This window comes from Lissotriton helveticus, chromosome 3_1 (assembly GCF_964261635.1).
Source record: "Lissotriton helveticus chromosome 3_1, aLisHel1.1, whole genome shotgun sequence".
Lineage (NCBI taxonomy): Eukaryota > Metazoa > Chordata > Amphibia > Caudata > Salamandridae > Lissotriton > Lissotriton helveticus.
This window is the reverse complement of record NC_136061.1, coordinates 1,486,815,346-1,486,841,140: the sequence shown is the minus strand read 5'-3', so window position 1 is coordinate 1,486,841,140 and position 25,795 is coordinate 1,486,815,346. Positions and strand designations below refer to the sequence as shown.

Below are 25,795 nucleotides of genomic sequence, written 5' to 3'. Positions count from 1 at the left end.
TTTGCGTCCGACATAGGGATAGTCAGCACATGTTTTTAAAAGAGTATTTTCCAAGTTGTTGATATATAAATTAAAAAGGAACGGGGCCAGGATGCAACCCTGTCTTACACCCCGGTGTCCTCCGAATCCTCTGGTCACCTTCAAGTCCTGGGTGTATCGCACATTAGCTCGGGTGTCCAGGTGTAGATCCGCCAAGAAATTGACCAGGGTCTGTTCCACCCCCATGTTTCTCATAGCCTCCCATAGTTTGGCCCTGTTGACACAGTCGAAGGCTGACGAGAGGTCCATAAAAGCCATGTGGACTGTGCCCTGACGTGCCAACGTGTATTTCCCCAAAACCATGTATAAGTTGAGGCACTGAGAGATGGTAGAATGGCCTAGTCTAAAGCCATACTGGATTGGGGAGATGATGTTATTTTCGTCAGCCTAGGTTGTTAACCTGTTCAGGATTACACCACCTACTACTTTTACAACCAAGTCAATTAAGGATATTGGTCTGTAGCAGGATGTGCTGTTACTTCCCCTTTTTTGAAAACGGGGACTATTGTGGACAACCCCCAAGACTTTGGGCAACCGTGGTCAGCTGCTGCATTAAATACAGCGGAGAGAACGGGTGCCCACAGTGATATCCTTGATTTAAAGAGGTCCGGGGGCAGACCGTCGGGCCCGGGTGCTTTCTTACTGGTTAGGCCCATAATGCCCTTCTCCACCTCACGAATGGTGAAGCGCAGGGGGATAGTCCCAGGGTCACCTTTGTCATATGTTGGCTGAGATATATCACTATTAAAAATACAACTAAAATGGGAGACCCAATCATCTTCGGATATGTTAGTGCCCAGAGACGGAGTCATCTGAGGATTCAAACAGGGGTTTGTTTATAAGACCCCAAAATTTAGTACTATTACCAAGTGTTACAGGGTCTAGCAGATTTTCCCAAATGGACGCTTTTACTTCTGCTTTGCATTTAACCAAAGCCCTTTTGTAGGCAAGCCGAGCTGCCCTAATGTTTACCAGGTCCCTTGGTCTAGCTTTTAGGGCTGACTTTAGATCGCGGCTTGCCTTAAAGCAAGCGTGATCAAACCACTTTGGCACATTACAAGTCCGTCCTGTAGAGGGTACTATTAACATTTCCCCGACTTTAATGACTATGCCATTAAAGGCTGATAGAATTTCCTGGGCTGATGGTGCAGGAGAAACGCAGGTGGATAACTCAGCATTACATGTCCTATTAATCTTTTCGTAAAGTTGGGCCGAGTTCACCATTTCCCACTTTAAACGTCTATTACCGTCCGTGCATTTTAAAACCCCACTGTCTGGCCTTTCTTCTTGTACATTGAGGAACGTACCTCCTAAATGAATACAAACAGGATTATGGTCACTCAATGAGTTCTCTAAAATTTTAAAGTCAGACATATAAGAACTAAGGTTGCTAGTGTAGAATATATGGTCAATATATGAACCCCCCGCATGTCCTTTAAAGGTAGGGGTTTCATAGAGAGTGTGATCATCCACCTGGGACATGGCAGTAAGTAAGTCAAAATCATCCATAAAGGCATTCAACAAATTGCCACGAGGGGAATGATCGTAGTGAAAGCCTTCAAGTCTGTTACAACCCATTGAGCCTATTGGTGTGGTTGCTGGGTTCCCACAGGGGTGTGCGTTTAAATCTCCTGCAATTACAACCTGATGTGGGAGTCTCTCCATATTGTCCCTAAGAAAAGGATCCAAATCCACGATCTTGCAACCCCCTTTAAGGTTAACAGCGTTATAAAAATTAATTAGTGCTAGTGATTCTTGCCCCTTTTTGATCATCAATATTTGGAAGTAATTATCACTAGAGGGAAATCTTTTGACAGAGCATGTAAGTGCTAGATCAATATACACAACGAGACCCCCTTTGGCTCTGCCACTCCTCGAGGGCTCTGCTGGCACAAAAAAACTTTTATATCCTTCTATAAATATGCTGTTTCCTACCAGCCAAGTCTCTTGTAAGCAGATTAGGGGATAGGATTTTATAAAGGACACCCAAGATGGATCGTTGATTTTACTGGCTAAACCGGCAATGTTCCATGAAATTACATTATGCCTCGCTACAGTTGTTTCCTCTGGAGTAGGAACTTCGCCCCTTGAGGCTTTGCTGATGGGATTAGCAGGACTTGGCTCAGGACTGTCTGCTACCACTGATCTTAGATCCGTATTACAATTCCATTAACGTCTGTGGATTTGAATATGTTCGTGGGTTTGTGGGAGCAAGATGTTAACTGACTCGTTATGTGTCGGTGGGCCATTGATCAACGACAGGTGTCCCTCAGTGACGATTGTTTCCTTGAGTGTGTTCTTCAGCTGATGGTTATTAATATCCCCTGTGGCTGGATTAAATAACTCGGCTTCCTGTACCAACCGCCTGATGTCTACACTTTGTCGGGGGTGTGGGAGGATATCTTTAGCTGGTGTAAGCGGTATTTCATGAAGTCAATCCACTCCCTCAAGGCCTTCCTGCTGATAGAAGGCAGCAAACCGGTTAGAGATGGGTTGCCCTGTACTTGCTGTTATAGTAGTCAAGGTGCCCTTGTTCAGAGATGTAATTGGGGTACATACTACCATGTGCCATTTGGTGATTATCATGTGGGGTGTAGTACCTGGTTCTCTGAGGTGGTTGTCGATTTGGGTTCCTTTGGGCCATGGAGGGCGGCGAATAAAAGTAACTAAGATCTACAGTTTGTATTCTACTTTTTAAATCGCCGTCCCTCCAACCGCTGATGTAATTATCCACCCGCCGATCTTTAAAATGTATAATTATGCAGTCACCCTCGTAATCCTTTTTCCCCTGTCCCACCCAGTCTATTCTTCTGACCTGTAGAATTTGACCACATATAGCTTGAGGGATAGGTCTGTGTCTAGTTAGCCAATGACTAAATGTGTTTTTTAACTCTAGTTGGCCCTCAAATTTCCCTATATCTAAGGTTGGAACTCCTATCATGATCACGGTGTAGGGTATGATTCCGGTGGTAGGTCAATACATGGGAGTTTACTGACTGGGACTGGGCTAATGGGGTGATCCTGTCGGCTGTTACTGTTGTCATTATTTAGGACCTCTGCTGCCCACTCGGTCTCGCCCCCCCCCCTCTGTGGTATCTGGCCCAATGTTGCATGGTAGCACACTTAAGGTGACTGTCACATCTGGGCTCATACCCGGTGCGGCTGATGAGACCTTGGATGGATCCATGTGTCCCTTAGCTATAGTTTTCAGTGGCTGTAAGGGTTTAGGCAGTTTGCTTTGGCCTGGTGTTGCAACTCGGGTGTTCTTATTAGCGGCAGGGCGCGGTGGCTTGATTATATTTGTTTGAATAGCCTGAATTTGAGGGGTTTTAGTATACTTTAACAACATTTCATTGTTCTGCAAGAGAACTTCTTCCAACTTATCTACTTTCTTGGCCATCATTTTAACTCTTTGTATCAGGGGGAGCATGAGGGACTTCATCAGGTCCTCGATTTTCCCCTCAATAGTGTCTAAATAGGTGTCATTGTCACTTGCCCTGTTGGTAAGCTTGCTATCGGTAATGACTATTTGGGGGTCTATACTATTCTCTACAAGTTGCAATTTGCTCTGATCTGCTGATGTGGTGTTTTTTACTGCAGGGTTAAAACCCCTCTGGCTATGCCTGAATTTGTGTTTATCGTATTTCAATTTTGCCCTAGGTTTCTGTATCATCCTCGCCCTCCTCCTGATTATCGTGGTGCCTATATTTCCTATCCCTTGGGTACAAGTATTTGGGAGAATTATGCTGTTGGGAGTTCGGGAGGCTTCCGCTACTACTACTACTACGGAGGCATCGGTATGTGTAGAAGGTTCTGTGGTTGACTGGATGTTAGGTGTCATAGATAGCCTGCTTACCCGGGTAACAAAGTCAGGTGGAGGGGTAATACTTAGAGGGACTAACTGCCTGTTCTCTGTATCCGGGAAGCCCACAAAAGATTCCGTTAGGATGGAGTCTTGAGAGTATGCTGTGTGTGTGGATGAGTTAGCTGTTATAGATGTATCCTGCACTTTCTGCATGGAAAGACACATACTTGGGGGCAGTGAGAGGCGCCTCTCCGTGTTTTCAATCGCGTTAACAACAACTCCTATTGTTTGTTGGAGCATTCTGTCAATCGCGGTGAGGGTCGGGAGGGGAGTGGTAACTTGGGTCTTCTGCCTAGAGGTAGACCGAGTCGACATTGGAGTGGTCTTGCTTTTGTTCATTATGGTGGTGCTACGTCTACTGACGGTATAGATTTATCCTGGTCAAAGGAAGTGCAATTTACACAACTTAAACCGTTGGTACACATAGATGTTGTCTAATAATAATCTATTGACACCATGAATCAGTCATGAAAGATAATAACAAAAAAGAAAGTCACCTTGGTAAGAGTCTGGGGGGCACGAAAGGACCAAGAAAAATGGCCCATCCCAGTCTCTTCGGGCCTCTGAGGGCCACAGAGGGCCCGCCCTTTGCCCGGGCTTAGCCCGGCGATCACGCGCGCTCCCGCGACGCGTGAGGAACTCTGGTCTTTTTGTGCGCCTCCGGGCGCGGCTGGAAACGTCAATGGGCGGGGCCTGGAGGGATTGTGGGGGTGGAGTCCCCCCGCTAGGCGGCGGCGGATTATAGGCGGCGGTGGGGGGGACCAGATGCCCGGTTACAGCTCTCCCCAGCGATCTCCCCACAAGGACGGCAGGCGTGGCGGCACGGAACTTGGCTCCCTCAAGGACGGCAAAATTAGTAAGGCTCTCCCACTCCTTTAGCGGAGCTCCGGTCTTTTTGTGCGCCTCCGGGCGTGGCTGGAAACGTCAATGGGCGGGGCCTGGAGGGATTGTGGGGGCTGTAGTCCCCCTGCTCGGCGGCCGCGGTTTATAGGCGGCGGCGGGGGGGACCAGATGCCCGGTTACAGCTCTCCCCAGCGATCTCCCCACAAGGACGGCAGGTGTGGCGGCAAGGTACTTGGCTCCCTCAAGGACGGCAAAATTAGTAAGGCTCTCCCCACCATTCTAATTACCCATGTTAGGTATTACCTAGCAAAATCGACAATCAAAGCTATTATACTTACCATCTGCATTATTTGCCACGATAAAATTCTACTTAGACAAAATACATGCACTTTACTCTTCTTTTCTATGTAATCACAAACCTATATTCATTCGATTCACATTTTATTAATAAATTAGGTTTTGCAATATAGCAGTTAGTTCCCACGTGTAATGTCTAAATAAAAGGTGCAATTAATTCACATGCTTCACACGGTTCATATTATTAAAGTTATGAGGGCATTAACTTTGAAGGGGGTACAAAAATAGTTTGTATTTCCCCTGCTCCATCACTAACAACCACTGACAACGCGTACTGGCTTGTTGTAATGTTACTTGTTGTAATATATATCTGGATGCGATTACAGAAACAGCAACACTATGCTGAGCACAGATTTTTAGTTTGGGTTTTAAGCCACTCCCTTAGTTACATCGGCCACGCCTCTTTGAGAGACCCCCCCCCGGTTTAAAAGCCCTGTTTACAGTTATGTGTAGGGTGACCAACTGTCTGTAAATTTCACGGACCGTCCGTAATTGGGACCTCACGTCCGTTGTCCGTGAGGATCCCTTTTACGGACGCCTTTTGTCCGTAATTTTAGCCATCACAGGGAGCAGCACTGCTCCCTGTGAGAGGCCTCCTCCCTGATGAGGCCGCCTGGCACTCCTGCTGGAACACAAGAGCAGCCCCATCCGCCCATTTTAATTCTGTCTGCGGCTGATTGCCAAATACAGAATGTCAATAGGGCAGTCTGTGTGCAACTCTGCTCATAATGTGAAAAGGTGGGTGAGTAAATAAGTGAAGGAATGTGTGAATGGCTGGATGCATTACTGAAAGGATGAATGAGAGGGTGAATGGATATATAATGAAAGAAAGGATGGATGAGTGAATGAGTGGAAGTATGGATGAGAGAAAAGGTAAATGGATGTATGGGTGGAAGGGTAGATGGATGGGTAAAAGGGTGGATGGGTGTGTGAAAGGATGGATGGATGAGTGAAAGGGCAGATGATGGGCAAGTGAATGGTTGGATGGATGAGTGAAAGGATGGAAAGGATGGTTGGATTGATGAATTGATAAGTGAAAGGGTGAATGGATGGATGAGTGAAAGGGTGGATGTAAGGATTGATGAGTGAGTTAAAGGTGGGTAGATGGACGAAATAATGTATAGATGAGTGAAGAAGTGAAAGGGTGGATGGATGAGTAATAGGATCAATGGATGGATTCATGAATGGATGAGTAGATGGATGGGTGGGTGGGTGGATGGATTCGTGAAAGAGGGATGGAGAGAGAAAGGGAGGATGAATGACAAAAGGAGGATGAATGACAAAGGGTGAATGGGTGGAGGAATAAGTGACTGGGTGGATGGATGAGTAAGTGAAAGGATGGCTGGATGGGTGAAAGGCTAAATGGCTGGATGGATGAGGGAATAGATGGATGCGTAGAAGAGTGGATGGATGACTATGGATGGATGGGGTGAAAGGGTGGGTAGATGAATAATGGATTGATGAGTAAAAGGGTGGATGGAGAGATGGATGAAAGGATAGATGATGGATAGGTTTGCAAATGATTGAAAAGGTTTTGATATGGATGGGCACATAGATGGAAGGACCGAATGAATGGTGAAAGTCTGAATGATAGATAAAAGAATTATTTCACCTTGTAGCACCCATTATCTTAAGTAACATTTCCTATACATCGATTTTCACGTTAATATGAGTCATTGTCTCTATATAATGTGTGTGTGATGTAACAAACTCCGACACCCTGCCCTACATACTTGGGACGAGTAACACTATAAAAGAAATTAAGTACACATGAGAGACGGTCTATGTGAAGATGAGGAGCACCATTGGAGGGTGGTAGTAAGCCCGGACTGGCCGGATCGGGCATCGGGTGTTTCTCTGGGAGGCTGGAAAGGGGAGGGGAGCGGTTTTGTTACTGGGGGCTGGCACTGCAAAGTTCCTTGTATATCTAGTAGTTTTCAATCAACAAAAAAAGAGGCCATTGTCTGGTGACTAATGTATCTGCTGGAGCGAGGTGCATATTTTGAATCGTCTGAAGTAGCAATCAGCGGCCATTCTGAAAAACCGTGAAGTGCACGATTGTCTCAACCTAATATAAACGTATTCTTACGCATCCAAGGTCAACAATCCCACCGCAGGAACGCTCGCAGCCCTGCCTGTCGCCCCCGCGCGCCCCACATTCTTGCCTTTATTTTTTCTCATAGGCACGTCACGCCTTAGATATTCGCCTTCGTTCCCCGCTTCCTTTTGAATGCTAAAGCGCGCGCTTCGCGCCCCTACCACCCCAGAGTGTGTTCAAAATGTCCCCTTAGGCTGATTGTTGCGCAGCATATGTTTTTCGTTTTAACGCTAAAGCACGCGCTTCGCGCCACTACCACCCCAGAGTGAGTTCAAAATGTCCCCTGAGGCTGATTGTTGCGCAGCATATGTTTTTCATTTTAAGCATTTTTATATAGCCGGACTTTTCCCGAAGGTGTCAAAGCGCTTCACAATAAGAACAGTAAAGATACATTAGGAGAAATTAACTAACGCCCAAACACCAATCTAATTTGGAGGATCATCACACCATACATTGTTTTCTATACATCCAATATTGGCAATTGTCTAAATTGTCTAGTTGTCAGTGAGCCGTGAGAAGGGCTTCCTGTGGGAGGGGGAATTAGGGGGATTTTCGTAGTAACGTGAACAATATTTTTCGCCGTTCATGTGGCGCTTGAAGTGATGAGCCACATCAGAGACCCCGTTCAAAATGTTATCTATTTTTGCTTCCTCTGTCCCGACAATGCATTTCCTCCCTTTGCGCTTTATCGGAGAGCTAGCCTCTATTTCTATTAATATTTCCCTGCCATCTGTTGCACCACCCCCTTTTGTACCAATCTGTTGCAAAATAGTCATAAATAATGGCTGTGTCAAGCCAAATGCTATAAAGGGTTAATGCGCCTTCTCATCGGAGACATAACTGATAATAGCTCTGAGCGGAGCAGTGTGCCCAGAAGTTTACCCACAAAGCGCTGCCTAAACACGCCTACTCCTCAATCGCCTCTGCTCCCACGATGCCATGAATTTGTCACGCTCTCCTCAGGAACCTTTAACGGACCCTCCTTATTCAATAGCTAATTCCCAAAATTATTTGAAACAGGCCAGGTCCTCCCTGGCCTCGAACCCCACGCTCAATAAGGAAATACCGCTGGCTCCTACCCGGGGTATACCGCCTTCTAAACCCACGCCGGCCCCCTACTCAATTCTAAATTATCAACATAATATCAATTAAGCGTCGACAAAAACTGCCCTAAATCAGGGGCGGCTGGTGACATTTGAAAGTGGTGAGGCGTAAATACTGCACTGTGGCGAGCGCGCGCAGCGTGCGAGGCCCACCCACCTATGGGGGATTCGGGGGTTCTCCCACGAGTACATTTTGAAAAAAGAGTGGGCAAATGGTGCATTCTTAAGCACCCTGGACTCACACAGGCACACTGCTCACCCTGCGCTCACACAGACATCACCGACCCTGCACTGTCACAGACATCACTCACACAGGCACACTGCTGACCCTGCGCTCACACAGACATCACTCACCCAGGACTCACACAGGCACACTGCTCACCCTATACTCACACAGACATCACTCACCCTGGACTCACACAGGCACACTGCTCACCCTGCACTCACACAGTCATCACTCACCCTTCAATGCACTGCACTCAATAGGTTTCATGTCTTTCAGCCTGTCTAGGCCCGACATTGCCTGGTGACAGACTCCAGTACATAACACCACGTCAGCTGGGCCCTCTGAGCAGCTGGGGGTGCTCAGGACAGACCCAAGAATGCAAGCAGCCCCCCCACAGACACTGGTGTTATTGTAGGCTGTTCGTCACTGCAACAGCCTACACTGCAAAGGAATGTGGATTATATGTTTTGGGATAAAGAATATTTTATTCATTTTTTCTTTAAGTTTATCTAACCTGAGCTTCGCCCAAAGGCTTTGGAGTGCTGAACAAGATTACATTTTAGGCATAAGGAATTTAGGTAATTTGCCCAGAATTGCAGGACAGAAGGAGTTTCGATCTGAACCCTGTTCCTCTATGCCAGTTAGTACCCGTTAGCCACCATACCACATCTCCTCTTCAGGCAGCAGAGATGTGATCAGCCACTCGTGGATTTCCTGTTGAGCTCATATGTTTGACTGCTTGTCCCACATTCAGTCCCTCAACAACATCTTGAGGCGGTGGGGGGTGCGCCAAGGGAGAATAACATTAAGAAAAACGTACCTGACCGCCTCTGTTCCTGGTCCGCGTTGGCGCCTCATCTCCAAAACAGGAAACGGAACAGGAACAGCAGCACCGAGTGGCAACCCCTAAACCAATTTGCAGTGCCAGGGCACAGTTAATCCTCGCCCGCAGCACGCTCATTAGGAGACCGAGGGGCTCCTAATGGGCATGCACTAACAAGTTAAAACACAAGTGCGAATGAGTGGGCCCGGTGCGAAAATTCGCCCTCCGTCCCCACTCATGCGCACTTGTGTTGTGCTGCTGCCTGCTGCCCCCATGTCTGACAATGCATGTCAGTCAACATGACGGCGGTCTGACGTCATGCTGGCTGGCATGCATTGTCAGTTCTCCCTCTGCGTCGGTCTTTGAACTTAAGTAAACTATTCAGTTTACTTAAGTTCAGAAACATCGCAGCTGCGGGCGGCTGCGGGTGGTGGGGCTACGCCCTAATGGACGCACCGCGCCTGCCCTAAATACGAACCTTGCCTGCTGTGCTATGCTGTGAGGCCCCCTCACCCTGGTACCCGCCTCAACGTCCAACTTCCTTCTAGCTGTGACCCGCGGCACCCGAGGCAAGAGGACAAAGAGGGCTTCCCCCTCGTGGTCAGTGTTCTTATCCCTTTCCCTGGGGAGGGGTCGCCTGCGAGCTTGTCCTACCTCCTCGCATTTCCTGCTAACACCTCCCACTCCCCTTGACCACATGTCTACTGCTGGCCCAGCCTCTTTCTCGCCGCCTCTCGCCCGTAATGCCACTAAAGGCCCCCCTCCCCAAGGCGTGGGGGGGGGGCCTCTCAAAACCGTGAAGTGCACGATTGTCTGAACCTAATATAAACTTATTTTGACTTGTACTTAGGTGGTTGTCTATTTACTTACTTATATACTATTGTGTGACCTCCTCTGACGTGTCTATAAAACTTACCTTTTGTCCCAAAGATTTGTCCTGAATTTTGACCTTTTGTCCTGAATTTTTGTCCTGAATTTTGTCCCTTTAATTTGTCCTGAATTTTTACACTCACCGTCCTGAATTTGCGCCTATGCCAGTTGGTCACCCTAGTTATGTGTGGTATGTTTACTGTCCAAGGTTTTTTAAAACCATAATCATACCACTCAGTTCATCCTCATGTGGTGTGCGGCACCATCTTCTCTCATGATCCTGACAAACAGAAGGCCTACACTTCGAGGGTTACAACGCCTAAAAAATGTCACTTCATCCTCATTGTAGAGTCTACAGACTGGCAGCCTTATTTTATAACATTTCCTAAATAAATATCCCGTAGAGTGAACTCTCCCAAAAGCTCTGCACAATTATCTTAATCAAGCCATTTACAAATCTGGAGTAGGTAAGCTCACCCAATGGAAGTGGGGTTCATGAGCGTAGCAATAGCACGGATTGCTCAAAAATATTCCACTATTATCGAAAACAAATCTTAGCTGGATCTGTTAGGTCGTCAATCACAGACAAGTTAAGTATCAACCAATTCACTTTCTGGCCCAGTCCATCCAGTTTTCAACTACCGACTAGTACCACCCTTAATCTAAAGAAAAAAGAAACTGAGCATGCGCAAAGAAATGATACTGCTCACTGGAACACGCTCTGTGAGAAACAGATCAATCCAGAAGGGACCGTTTTTCCTGTAAACAAAGAAGATCACACCGTGCGGGTACTCGGCGTCTCTGCAGATGGCATGTGCAGAAAGTGTGAATGAGTGTCACACTTGAAGTGTAGTGTCTATGTCCTGCGCAAGCCCGTGTGTTTCGGAGCGGGATCACATGCACGGATTAAAGAACTAGACAAGACCGCACAGCAGTTTGTTTTTCTTTAAACAGGATTGGTTGAGTAGTTGGCAAAACTGTTGTTTCTGCACCGACCCTGTCTGTGACGGTTCTGTGTGGCACAATGAAATCTAGGAAAGAAAAGTCCAAACGGGATTCGGAGGAGGTGAGTAATTTTTATTTATTTATTTATTTATGCGTTTTTATATAGCCCGGACTTTACCCGAAGGTGTCAGAGCGCTTCACAACAGGAACATAACTGATACATGAGAACATTACAGGTGACCAAAATACAAAAGCAAACGTTACATTAAATGAAGCAAAAATGACAATCGTGAGCCAACAAAATATAAGAGGTAGCAAACGGTGCATTACAAAAGTGACAAACGTGAGCCAACAAAATACAAGAGGTATCAAACGGTGTATTGCAGGAGGAAAAAGTGACGTGTGCAGGTTACAAAAGCGTACAAAATAAACATAGAGGTATAATACTGCAATATATGGAGGACACTCAAGCACAAGAACAAACGTTACGTAGGCACTGGTGGCACTTGTGCAGGTATCAAAAACAAGCAAAAGTAAGAGGTAGAAAACAGTGTGTTACAAGAGAAAGTGACATGTGCATGTTACGCAAGAGTCCAAAACACAGGTAGAAGGATAATACCGCAATAAATGGCAGACTCTCAAACCACAAGAACACACTGGGAAGATACTTCCATAGTCATGTAAAGTAGATTTTTCAATAATTGAAGGGCTTCCTTCAGATAATAGAGAGGGCATGGATAACATTTGGAAGTGTGTTTGAAGGAGAACTTTGAGGTCAGTTTTGAAGGCCTGGGAGGAGGTGGTGGTCCGGAGCGGAGGCGGAGGTGAGTTCCAGATTCTCACTGCGCTGCCTGAAAACGAATAATAACCATGCTGGGCATCTCTTCCAGAAGTGCGCCCTTGATGTTTATTTCTTCCATTAATCATGGAGCTAATATTTTGTCAGATCGGTGAACAGAGGCACAGGAGATTGTGATTTGCCCAGGATCAAACTGGTTATTTAGTGGTAGACCTGAGAATGCAACACACTACTGCCTGCTCATACATGCCAACATTTCAGAGCAGGAAAGGGCGATATTTTGAAAAATATGGGGGAATGTATTATTCCCGTTGACTTCTATTGGCACAAAAGCAATTTAAGGTGGGAGACAGGTAAAATAAAGCAATTTTTGGCTTTAAAAAGCAAGAGTCTCCCTCCTGGATCCGGTCTGTTGGAATGTATGCTTCCTGCAAAGTGTATACAGTCACCACTAGATTGTATGCGGGTGAATATACCCAGGGCACAAGTCCTAAAAAATAGAAGTGGGGGAACTAACCTAGTTAGGCAGTATGCAAGTGACATCATGTCACACAACATCACGTCGGGCGACATCACGGCACACAACATCACGGCGCATGACATCACAGGAATTGACATCATAGGAAGTGGCATTACAAGCCACGACTTTACAGGAAGTGGCATCACAAGAAGTGACATCAGATCTAAACCCCTCACATATATGTTTAGCAGGTCTATCATGTGTGCGTTTGAGCGCATTCCGTGGATAATAGCACTGTGAACTATGGGAGAGGATATGTGACTTCTACACCTTGCAATCCCCCAGTTTTATGCAACATCCTGTACATTCATTTACAAACATGTAATTTATTGTACTTGTAATATGCACAAGTTGCTATAAAGCGCCCTGACACCCCACATTGGAATGAGTAGGGCTATACACGGCAAAATAGTGGTATTTACATTATTTCAACACCTCATCAAAGGAAGTAAGCTCAATATAAATGCAATTTGCTTTGTGTAAATACTGAGAAAGACCAACATATCTGATATTCTTACACTACATGCATATCTCCTAAACAGGGACTGAAAAAGTGAAAATCTGCCTCTCTAAGTATGTGTGAAGTGCTAACAAAGTGTGACCCTTTGTTTACCCTCTGCTTCATTTGCATCAGGCATGAGGCTCCCGACTGCTCCCAGCCAAAAGACTCCAACAAAAGGAGGCCTGATGACCCCTCAAATTCGGCCTTTGTTATGGGCCCAGCAGGAGGCTGAAATAAGAAAGCCATGTCCACGCCTGCATGTTGTTGCTTGTTGCATAAGGAAAGCAGACAAAGTGCATGCGCTGCTGAAAGTGCCTCGGTGTTTTGAGGTGTTTGGAAATTACACCTGGACGAGTTCAGCACATTATTCAGTGGGGCCCACATTCTTGGCACGGTGGCGGCGTTCACCCTGTGAAAGAAGTGGGTGAGCACCGTCCACCCGCGTGTACCCACGACTCGTGCCATGAATATGCCACAAGACTGGGCACTTCTCTCCTCTCCCAGGTAATATCCTGCCATTTTTTTTGGCTACACGCGTAGAATCTGTACTGATTCTCAATACTCCTAATGTTGGCAAAAAGAGAGCAGAGGTAAAAGTTCAACAAGTTATTGCCCAAGAGCACCCAATCTAGCCAAACTCGAGGCTGCGGGCTCTTCTTTTTCAACTAGTACATAGACTGCCAATGGCATGGCAGTGTTTCTTATTGCAAGGCCAAGAGACTGTCCTTCCAGAAGAAATGCCACTGTGTTATGGGCTCTGCCCAGCTTTTGAACACAGTGTTTATTTCAAGCATATTTAGGGGTAAAGGTGATATTTGATGACAAACATCCAAGTTCCATTGTTGAAATGCACTCACTGGACTACGTCCAGGTGGATGACTGTATAGTGTGCTTGTTAGAAACTGATATTTTTACAATTGGTGCTTCAAGTTGTCGAACACTATTTAATTCCCTATGGATTCCTGAGTTGTTCATTTTCGAAACTTGTTTCTCAAAGTTGTGCTTGCGAGCCGTCACAGCTTACTCTTTGAGGTGGAAAAGGCACTAAACATTCAAATAGAGTATGAATAGTAATTACACTGGATAAGCTCAATCTCCGGTTAAGTTATAACTTTTGGGTGACCTGATTGAGAGTATGAGGATGAAACCTCAAAATGCAGTATATGACTCAGTCACCCTGCTCCGCAATGAACGCCTTTTGATGTTAGTGGAGAAGTGTGGCTCACTGGTTAGAGGCGGCAGACCCTGAAGCAGAGGTCAGACCCGGGACTAGGGTTCAATTCCCGACGCGGCAGGGTCTTGAGCCCAAATATCCACGGACTCAATAATTCTCTTTTCGGTGCCTACTCGAGTCACAGGTTCACACTCTGCAGCTCTGGGCATCAGCTTGCTTAATCTCCACTACGGCCCCCCCGCGGCGGGATGCCTGGCTTTCACCTTGGGGATGCCCAGTACGGGTATCTCACGGGGAAAAACCAGGACGGGTTCCCAAGGCAAGCGCCAAGATGCCTACGGGTAATCTAGCGCTATATGAGAACGCTTAATAATAATAATAATAATAATAATAATAATAATAATGTCTACAAGAGTGGAAAGTGTTTCCACATGTGCAGTGTGTCTCCACTTGAGCAAAGTGTCCTGCAAATTCATAACCGAATGATGGTCACCCTACTGGCCGTGCATGTGGTAATTAAGAATAACACATTGCATCGCCATGCAAAACATTTTCTTGAGATGTTGCTTGCTGTGTACATGAGTTGGGAAGAAGCATGGTAAATATATAGGTTTTACTGCGATGTAGCATTTACCAATATATGTATAAATGTGTTGTTTAGGGGCACTCTGATTCTAAGTGTTGTAAGTCCTATTAGAACATACAATGCTTTATTTGGTAATTCACTTACGGCTATTTGTTTTATTATGATTTCAATGTGTATGCAGGTGACTTGTCTTTGTGTCTTTATTCTGAATCTCAACCATATATGTATTAAAATGTTATACTGCTCAATGAACGTACTAAAGTCTGTTTCATTACAGCCACCAAATGTTAAGACACACCTACATGGTACTTAAGATAACTTTAAATGACAATGTACTGTACTTAAGCATGCTTCCCATGTATTGTCACTATTCGCTCTCTACAGTTACTAAGTCTGCTGACTTCTTGTTTCAGGTGCCCCATACATTTTGTGATGTTGTTGCTTGTTTCTCTGAAGAGGAGTGGGAGCTTTTACAGTGCTGGCAGAAGGAACTTTACAGATCCGTCATGAAGGAAATTCACCAGGCTCTGAGTTCACTGGGTGAAGTTACACTTCTTGTAATTGTTTTAACAGCTATGGCATAACAGAAACAAGCTGTAGCTTGTGTCTTGTCGTGAATTGAAGCATTTGCAGGGCCAAACAGTCATGTGTTGCTTTATTCAACATTTAAAGGGGAAACAAATGAATTGCAGGTTAGAATCTGAAAAGGAAAATGCTTGAAATTGCTTCAACCAACACAAACCCCCCCTATAGCCTGCTATGGGGTCATTCGTCTTGCAAACCCAAAAGTAGTTCACTTCAGTTGAGGTCAATGGGGTTACTGTCTGAAAAATTGGGCTGCAGCTTCTTTGACTGATCCACTGGCTGATAGATATTACAGTCCTTAATGCTGTGGCTATGTGTCTAGTGCAGTGGTGGCTGGTGACTTTTAAAAGTGGTGAGGCGTAATAGTTGGGGACGAGTTTTAAGTAGCGGCCATCCACGGTGTTTCCATTTACTTTCGCCTTCATAATTTTGAAAACTCTGTACCCCCATGATGGGGGCCCCACTGCACCCATTTTGCTTAGAATCACAATTACAACTGAAATACTTAACCACTGTCCTGTGCGCTCTGCGGAGAGGCCAATGATTGGATGAACGTGTATTTTGAACTCCTTTTTGATCCCCTGACAAACCCTGTGAGAAACTCACAGAGACTTCAACCTTCACAGCTTTCAAATGCCACCAGCCACCTTTGCTCACTGCAGCCTCCTCTCTACAGAGAGGTCCCTGACGACCATCTGAGCTACGAGCATCCAGGGGCCTGCCTCGCCCAGCTCCTCGTGTAGCCCGGAGAGCATGATTCTGTGCGGCTGCGGCAGCATCTGAGGCAGCTTTGTAAAGTTCTCCACCTTCTCCCTAGCAAACTCGCACCCCCACTGGTGCAGGCCCTTGTTGTACCTCGACTGACAGAAAGAGTGCATTATACCTAGGGCTATCCCCAAAAGACTGTCCAGACTACACCGGGCCCAGAACTGGGCAGCAAATCTGTTAATGAGTAGAAAGAAATTCAATTCAGCATCCTCAGCTCTAATCTGTCCCGCAGCTCCTGACGTAGCACCATGACACCCAGCTGGGCATTTGTTGCCCTTTCTATAAAGCATTTAATCAGCATCATCAGTGAGAAAGAATATGTTGGAACAAAGAGTTCCTGTTTCCACTGCCGGCAGGCCTTCCTCTTCTACCAGGCTGCCATAGTCCGATTGGTGAATCAACCCCCAGGCTCTGGTAAAGCATCTTCCAGGCGTTGGGCCATGAGCAAAAAAGTCTCAAAATTAGAATTATTTGCTTTCACACTCGATTTAAAAATATCTCCATATCTCTGACAGAAACACTCTCCACAGCCTCAAATCCTAACTTGAAAGCGCCTCAGTATTCCTTTTGTTCACTTCACAGCCCCTCCCCCTCTGTGATAGGTGACAAGCAGCCCTGCTTGGATGTCCCGCAATCCAATCAGTCTGAGTCTGATCATTTCCCTGCTGCTTCCCAGTGCTTGGTGAGGTCTTGCAGTGCCAGTACATGCAGAACAAAATAGTGATGACGTGTGAGGATTTAAAGCCCCGCCTTAAGTATGGTTACAATACACACGGAGTTGCCCTTGTAACCACAAGAGTATACACGGATTTCAACACCAAACACATAAACCTGCTAAGCTATTTTATTGGAATTTGCGTCTGAACGGAGTGTACAAAGACCTCTGCAGATGACATATTATCACTCTCTTACCAGAACCTTAGAAACATCATCTCCAAGGCTGGAACAAGACGACAAAATGAAAGGCTTCTTTGGCTATGTAAAACGGCCCTGTGCAACCATTGCGATCTGTGTCCAGCAAGCTCTGTTACTTCTCCACTTGGAATTAGAGCTTAAGGCCCGTTGTACTGTGGCCACCAGGTTTCTAGGCGCATGAAAGATTATACCCACTTCAGCTCTCACTCGGCTCAGGGTTCTTAGCTCCCATTTTATCTCTTAATTCCTGTGGCGGCTCTGTATTACTGTAAACTACTGTGCACTTCATTAGTGGCCCCTCCCCAATCCTTTTCATATAAACACACTATTCCACTCTTCAGTAGCCATTAGCTGAACCCATGTTTTTTTTACTGTAAACCCCTCGTCTTGTACAGCGTCTGTAACTAGAGATACACCAAGTAAATAGTGTCATGGGTGCTAATAGTAATTTCACATCAATTAGATACATATAGGCACATACGTTATGACACCCTTGCTTTACACATCAATCACAAAAAACGTGTGTAAAAATCCTCCTCTAAACCCCCTTTTTTTTCCATGATGAATCACGTATGCCAATTGTATTTTATTTCTCATCTTATGTACATATATATTTCTCTCCTTAAAGGCCAATGGCCCAAAGCGTAAGTACGGTTTTAAAAGGTAACTCCTCCATACCTTTGCGAATTAGTCTGCCGTGGTGCAATGTTGCTAGTGATTTTCGATCAAGTCCCCAAAATAAAAGAAATAGCATAGTCCCAGATCCTGAACGCTGCAAGCTTTCCACTCACATCATGGCGAGCTTCTGAATCCGTTTCCATCCAATATTAACCCCTGCCTGATAGATGCTGTGAATAGTTTCTAAGCGGGAAAATAAAGGCTGCAAAATGTATTTATCCTTCTTACAATCAGTCGCGGCCGGCATTACGGGCGGGTGGGGGGGGGTGGAAGGTTGTCGCACCGCGGAGGGGATGGGGGGGAGGCGGGATAAATAATAAAAGTAATAAAACTTACCTTCCCGCTTTTCTTAAGTCCCAAGACTCCAGACTCCCGACTCGCGCCGTCCTGTTTTTCAATTCCTGCAGTGCACGTCATCGGGAAGGCTACAGGCAGCCTTCCTCCCCTCCACCGCAGCGTTGATTGGTGCGGCCGCTGCCCCACCCGGGTGTCATTTTCTCTGTATGCTGCAGCATAGAGAGAGAACAGTGAGAGTGGGCGGTGTTATTCGAGGGCAGGGGGGAGTGGCTTTCCCACTGTTGTTAATACTGTCTGTTTGGGCGGCCTCAGGCTGCCCAAACAGACAGTATTAACAACAGTGGGAAAGCCACTCCCCCCTTCCCTCGAGTAACACTGCCCACTCTCAACCAGGAACTTCTGCTTTCTCGCCGTGCGAGAAGTCAGAAACAAATGGTAGTTATTACGGTAATAGCTACCATTTGTTTCTGCCTTCTCGCACGGCGAGAAAGCAGGGGGGCGGCACCCACACGCCCCCATAGAGGAGCCGCCGCTGGTCTAGTGGTTAAGCAAAGTAAGGCTTCTAACAAAGTTACACATTTCCTGAATTTAGTTTTACAACACCATATACTGTAGTGAAGACATGAATGAGTGTGGTGTCTACGACATGAATGAATGTGGTGTCTTCCCTGCGCTAAGGTCTCAGGGGTGTTGTGTTTTGGGACTGTACATCCATTGCAACTAGGCGTCTTACTATGTTAAATAAAGTTTTTGAGATTTAGCATGAGTGATCCCTGTCATTGTATTTGCATAATCATAGGGATGTTTTAATTTGGTGGACTACTTGATTCCCTTTGTCAATTTATATATTGTACAATCAGAATATTATCCATCCTTATTAAAACTGAACACCTGACGTGTTTCCCCCATCAGATTAATGACTTCAAAATTCTTGGACATCAGTTTCAGACAGATGATGTGCACCAGCCTCTCTTGCTCCTCCAATGCCATAAAAGTCCTGTTACATGGGCAAACTCAACAGGAAAATGATGGTCCTATGAAGCCCTATGTGGGCTCTAGGTTGGCAGAGGTCCGTGCATCCACCTTCCCAGCAGAGGACCGCCTGCCTCATTTGAAGATCTATTTTACTGAAAGTGCATCTAGCAGTGTTTACAGATAATATCCACAAAAGCTCACTGCCGCCATGTTGTTGTGGCATTCTCTGCATACTTTTGACTTTAAAAAAAAAACTCCTAAATCAGAGATTCCTTTCTGAAAAAGAAAAAAACATTGGGGCCTACCTTTTGGGGCCATTGTTTATTTTCAGATTACCAAGTTCACCATGCCATATATTTCTGACCTAGGCAAGGAAAAAATGCATTGGGAAGTCCACCCTAGATAGTGTTGTTGTCCTATTGTATAAAGGCAGTGAGTGACCTTATGGCAGGTAGGATAGTGCCAACAATTGACTGCCAGGAAATCTGGCAGAGTTCCACATTGCAACCGATCAGTGGTTCACTTGCTTCTACGTGAGGCAGGGGATCTGTAGATGTGGCTGTCTGGGAGCCCCGCTGATTTGCAGTAGTGCTCCTGTTCCACCCAACCTTAATGAGGATTTCTTTCTTAAAAGCGCTTTAAATATTGTAACATATGGTGAGTCATTTCGGAAAGTACCAACACTTTGCCCTAGCCTTGGCATCATTTATTTGAATGCCCTCCAGATGAATAGGGAATTCAAGATAAATATGGCAACCCTGTATTCCTTGGAATCCAGACAAGAGAGTTGGCCCTTCAGATGAGTAATACACAGTGAAGTTTGTCAATTAACAAGCATTGTTTTAAATGATCTTGCAAGAAAACTAAGTCTTAAAAGATACAAAAAAGATGCTTCATAACATATGTGAGGTGTCGGTTGAGAGTGCAACTCACATGTGTGAGGAGAAAGTATGAAATCACACGTAATAAAAAGAAATTATTTTGGTTGAGCTTTTCTTTAGATAACTCAGAAGCAGAGGATACATCATATTTCATGTTTTCCGAAGTGTTTGTAGGGTTATAAAATATGCCTTTCAGCCGACATTTCAACCCCACTCAAGAAGCAGGGTCTTCATCAGGTCATATCCTTAATTATTTGCTGCAGCAACTCTTGAGAGTATATAAAGGGTAAGAGTAATTATTAGGAATACCACCTTTCAACCAGTCAGTGCTAAAGTGGTCTAAAATGGACTAAAATGGGGACTGTCTCTCATCAGTGTGCATCATTTAATTGTGTTTTGATAGATATATGGATAGTCATTTTCCACAATTTAAAACAGACCAGAGAACAGTGTACTTTTCAACAATTTTACAGGGCAGTCATCATTAATATGAACAAATGAACTTTGATGTGCAATTGCATGGGATTTGTTACACAATTGTAACTTATTTCATTCTTAGTAAAGGCATTAATGTTTTTAAGCCATGTGGGTCTTATAATATTGAATACAGACGGTTATTATTAAGGAACAACATCTTTTTCACCATCTTATGATCCACGAAGTGGAGAAAATATTAGATAGTGGAAAATATTAGATAGTGTGCCCATTCCTGGGAGATACATTATTAGTCAGCATACATCTGCCATATACAATTACAAAGAACAAGTTTCATAACAGCAGATGAATTCTGGTGTTTATGGGTTGCGACTACACTGAGTGGGAGGCTCTTTGCCCCTACATCACAGAGAAATAGCGCAGTAAATGTTCGTTCTGCAGCTACTTCTTATAAACCCCGCTCATCATCACTCCATCCCCCAAACATCCCGGTTAACAGTGCCAACCCGATCAAACCCCGGGTTTCTGAGAGGTCCATGTATCCATTGCCTGCCCCATTTTTTGGGCATCTCTACTTTTGTAAAATAATTTCTTGTGCAAATAACACCAATATATGGCCATGCTCCATTGATCCAGGGTTGGTGGAGTTGGAAAGACCCAGTGTTGGACAGTGTTTGTTTTGGCAACCACTATGCTCACCCTGTATAGTATTTTGATATAGCATGGTAATGTAATGTCTCCCCATACATCAAGTTTCCTAGTTTTTGTGGTGAGGGATCTTTCAATCCAGTAATGTTTGAGAGGCAACTTTCCACCCCCGTTCAGAACGCTCTCAACACCAGACACTCAAAAAGGTGAGCAGTAAGGTCCCTCTCAGACTGCCACAGCGAAGGCCGCTATCATCCGGAGCACCCTTGATCCTGGCCAGGATCGATCCTGTGTGGTATTTTCTGTGAAGGATCTTTAATTGTACTAATCTAAAACCTGGCTGTATGGCAATCTCCTTTGATGGTGCTACAGCTTCTGCCCACTCCGTGTCGTCAAAGAGCCATTTCTTTCGTCCATTTACCTTAAGGTCTGTCAAGGGGTTTGCGGTATTAATGATAATGGTGAGATATAGAAGGGAGCTAGCTTGCTGCAGAATTCCCCACCTGAAAAGTCTGTCCTTGAGTGGGGACATGTGCCCTCGGTGCATGGCTCAACTGCAGGGGTTTAAACTCCTGGAAGTCTGCTAAATCAAACTCCTCCTGTAGGTCGCCAAAGGTCTTTGGACTGTCAATACCCCAAACACACCTCCCAATTTGCTAATCCCAATCAGATCCCTGCGTAAGAACCCCCGCAGAGTCCCTACCTTCCGGAGTAAGCCATTGTCCCAGAGGTGAGTTTCCTGTTGCACCGGAGGCAGCTTATAGCCCCATCCCATTACTGCACCTCTGCAAGTGTATGTTGAGGGAGTGAAGCTCGGCCTCCCTATTTTATAAATGGCCCCTGGGTATCCCCTAATCCTCATTACATGTCTGTCTATTCGTATGAAGTGTTCCTCCAGGGGGACAAAAGGCCATTCACTAATGACCGTTAGTTGGGAGGCCCAGTAGTATGTACTACCTGTATGTATGAGAGTATAATCCCTCCTTCATATACTCCCTTGCCAATTTTCCTAGGACTATACTGCCTGGCTTTTGATTCATCAAAAGTGTCAGAATTTCCGTCGCTACCCATCGGAAGAATTCTGCCGGCACCCAGTAGGGGGTATTTTGGAGTTCATAGGTGAATTTCGGGAGCGTGTTCATTTTAATTAAACATGGGGGTCTTGCCCAAGAGAGAGACGCCACTGACTGCGCAGTGTGCTGTGGGTGACGATTGTTGACCATTCTAAAGCTTGTGTCAAATGTAGAGCACCTCATTCTTGGTATTAGTTCAAAGTTATTGTATTCTGCCTGTGGTCAGCCTTACCATTTACCATGACAGTTGCTGCCTGATTACCACGTAATTACAGTGTTCCAAAGATGTACCATTCCAACGTGTATCATACTTCAATGGTATCTTGAAAATACCAAATCAAACAATTAAAATGTTTAAATAAAAACTATTTTCCATGTAAACATAGTTTGAATTTGATTCATGTATCTAATATTTAGAAAAGTAGACCGTATTATGACAAAGTTGAAGTGTTAGTTTAAGCAGAAGTGAACACACTTCTATCCTGAATGTATGGTATCTTGAAAATACCAAATCAAACAATTAAAATGTTTAAATAAAAACTATTTTCCATGTAAACATAGTTTGAATTTGATTCATGTATCTAATATTTAGAAAAGTAGACCGTATTATGACAAAGTTGAAGTGTTAGTTTAAGCAGAAGTGAACACACTTCTATCCTGAATGTATATACCGACGCCCCAGCTAACAGCAACCATGATTCCCAAATTGGCAGTACTAGCCACAGGAAGGCAGTTTTAAAATGCGTAGACCTACTCTGTGGAAAATTCAGAAACATTCATTCAGGATTAAAGACTAGGTAATGTGACTTTGGAGACCGTGTTATTTGTTAGGTAAATATATCCAGAAGGGCCAATTAACTTCCTATTCGCAATATTGGGAGGGGCAGAAAGTAGTGCTCGTCTTCAGTTTTAATGCGAGATTTGCATTGACGCATTAAGTCAATGTTAAATCAATTTCGGAGAATCGTATATGGCAGAATTGGCCTGTTAAAGCATAGAGAGCCCCAAAATGTGGACTTTGGAAGCAAGGAGAAGTGTGGCTCACTGGTTAGAGGCGGCAGACCCTGATGCAGAGGTCTGGCCCGGGACCAGGGTTCAATTCCCGATGCGGCAGGATATCGGGGCTCAATGTCCGCGGACTCAACAATTCTCGCATTGGTGCCTACTCTAATCATGGGTCCCACTCTGCAACTCTGGGCAATAGCTTGCTTAATCTCCACAACGGCCCCAGTGGCGCTGGGATGCCTGGTTCCACCTTGGGGTGCCCAGTAGGGGGCATCTTACAGGGAAAACCAGGAAGGGTTCCACAGCGGTATACAGCGCCAGGATACCCTGAGTAGGGTGGCAGTGCGCTTTACAAGTAAACACACATTTACAATGATCACTGAAAATCATGTGTTTTCAAATAGGTAACTGAGAGAGGGGAACTAGAGGCCCGAGCCCCCATAAGAGTGTGGTCACGTTCACTGTGATCAGTGGTTCCGTCTCAATAATTCACTGAGGAAGGAGGAACAATGAGGTGAGATGACGGCAGTTCATGTTAAAGTGGCACTTTTATTAAACAAAACATATGCATTTCAATAAAAACGTATTGCTAAAGAACACTCTTTAAGAACACCTGGCTTCACTCTGCCAGGAGTATATGCAAGATATCAATTGTTTCTAAAATACTGCGAGGCAAACAGAAGTGGCTATCTACTAAAATATGAGGTTCAGTTTAAATTGGAAGCATTAAGAAGACATTAAAACCTGTTCAAGAAAATACTTCGCCTTCACACAACTTTCCTGAAGAGAACCATCATTGCAGGTTTAAGCATTTTGGCAAGAACAAAAATATCAAAGGCTAAGATCCTTAAAAAGGTACAATTGAATTTAACTGGATTATACAGAGTACATTTCTATTAGGCCTAGTGCCTAGAAGCACCTAACTAAGGAGAGCAACCCTACAAGATCTGATACTGCAGAGATACCTTAAGAATGCAAGGGATTGGGTGTGGATGGAAAAATACTTGGTAAAGTCAAGATTTCTAAGAGAGGGAAAGACATTATCTTATTTGGGAAGGCATCACCTGATAGGGTCGGCTTGACAGTCCCAAATCAGATAAACGGCTGGCCGGAGAGCCACCAAAACACAGCTGGAGAGTTCTGGCTTCTGATTGTGATGGTGAATCTTTTATACCTGAAATTACAGAACTGACACTGTCCTGACGTACTTTCTGACGCAGGTGCCTTGACCGCATTGTCCTAGGACAGAGGGGGCGGTCAGGTGTCCTAACGGTTGGTTGGCCATGCTTGACCGCAGAACATAAACAAAGATCATTTTTTTCTGTACATATTTCTAAAACTGTATGTGAGAGTGGAACTTACGCCAGGTGCTAGCATTTGCAAGATGTTGCAGCTTTTATTTCGGCAAGCTAAGTTTCAAAACAATATTTCAGTAAAAAGTCCCAGGATGTGCCAACTTGTGCCAGCTGGGTTTGTGTACATGTGTGGGGGCGTTGGTCTTGATGCTGTGGAAAATTATTGTACTTCATGGTGTCTCAATTTACCTCGTTGTTTTCAGAGCAACAGAAATGCACGTTTAACATTATTGTGGGCCTAGTGTATTTTGTTAGCCTGAGGCGTGTCTTTTTGGCCTTTGGCTTGGGCCTATAACCCCGAAATTCAGGGAATTTGTGGGTTTGTATTTGCTGAATATACATGGCAAAAAGTGAGGGTTTTAAAGCATATTTTCAGCTTCTCTCTGGTGGGGCCATATAGGACCTTAATGCTATCAAGGTCGATAAAATACTCTTCTTGGTAATCAGATGGTAGAACGTGATCCTGACCCTCCATCATACCACATTTTGCTATGTCTTTGCTTGTTGTACATAATCAGCCACTTCAATTGTTTCTTGTAGCTGCTAGGGCTCCAACTTCTCGTATTTACCTAAAGCACTTTATTTCACAATATCATGAAGTGCCAAGTCATTTCCTTTGATCAAGTTCATGCCAGTCGGTACCTGTTGGGTTTAAGTACATCATTCAGTTTGTGTTTACATTCTGAGATCTATAATCAAGTGTTTGTATTGGGGAAAATACAACTACACCGAGTACCAGAAGGCAAAGAATAAAATCCAAGACTGTATACTCTTGCCTTTATATGGAGGCACCCGAGAGCTCTACATCTTGTAATGTAATCTCTTGTGATTTCACTATTGTTACTAAACCAACCTCACCTTAAAGAGTACCCCATCCCCCCAAACCTGGCTCCAGCCATACTTACCTGTCTGAGTCTGGAGCTTCCTGTTTCGACCCTTCTGCTTCTTCTTGCCACCTATCTTAACACTAGACTGCTGTCTGCCTTAACCACGCATATGCGTGGTTAAGGCAGATGCGTGGTTCATGCAGGCATAGTTATGCCTGCAGGAAAACTGCACCTGTGGCTCACCCCGTGTTGTAAAGACCGTTTTCCAATTTTTATGGCTTCTCTCAAAATCAGAATGTAAGTTAGTAATAAAAAAACAGCAGTAAGTCCAGCACAACACATGGCCAACCACTTGTACTACAACCCCCTCCCATTGAAAATAATGGAAGCAGGGAATTAAAATAAAACCCCACTGGAAATATTAAATTACATCATTTAAAATAGTTAAAAATATTCCTACATAAAATGTAATGTTAAAGTAATATATAAAATAGTAATTATTTATTATAATATATTTGAATACCCTATATTTAATGTAAAAAAACATATAACAATGGACATTAAAATATACCTACCTTTTAATGTATTTATATATCCCTTTAA

At 44.7% G+C, this 25,795-nt stretch overlaps 2 protein-coding genes across 4 annotated transcripts in view; one reads left to right on the top strand and one right to left on the bottom strand.

The window, feature by feature from the left end:
* The window catches only part of LOC144823536 (uncharacterized), a 112,301-nt gene extending 102,752 nt beyond the window's left edge, over positions 1 to 9,549 (bottom strand). For both annotated transcript variants that reach the window (XR_013608809.1, XM_078682135.1), the window contains exon 1: positions 9,352 to 9,549. Coding sequence is in view for 1 of the 2 variants with exons in the window: in XM_078682135.1 (XP_078538261.1) it covers positions 9,352 to 9,492 (141 nt within the window). In the remaining variant the exon portion in view is untranslated. The remainder of the gene's footprint in view (positions 1 to 9,351) is intronic.
* Positions 9,550 to 10,970: 1,421 nt separating this feature from the next.
* The window catches only part of LOC144823535 (uncharacterized), a 337,732-nt gene continuing 322,907 nt past the window's right edge, over positions 10,971 to 25,795 (top strand). The window contains exons 1-2 of one of the 2 annotated variants that reach the window (XM_078682134.1): positions 10,971 to 11,290; positions 15,164 to 15,290. In XM_078682134.1, the coding sequence (XP_078538260.1) occupies positions 11,249 to 11,290; positions 15,164 to 15,290 (169 nt within the window). In that variant the 5' untranslated portion in view covers positions 10,971 to 11,248. The remainder of the gene's footprint in view (positions 11,291 to 15,163; positions 15,291 to 25,795) is intronic. The other variant, XM_078682133.1, reaches the window with a different exon arrangement.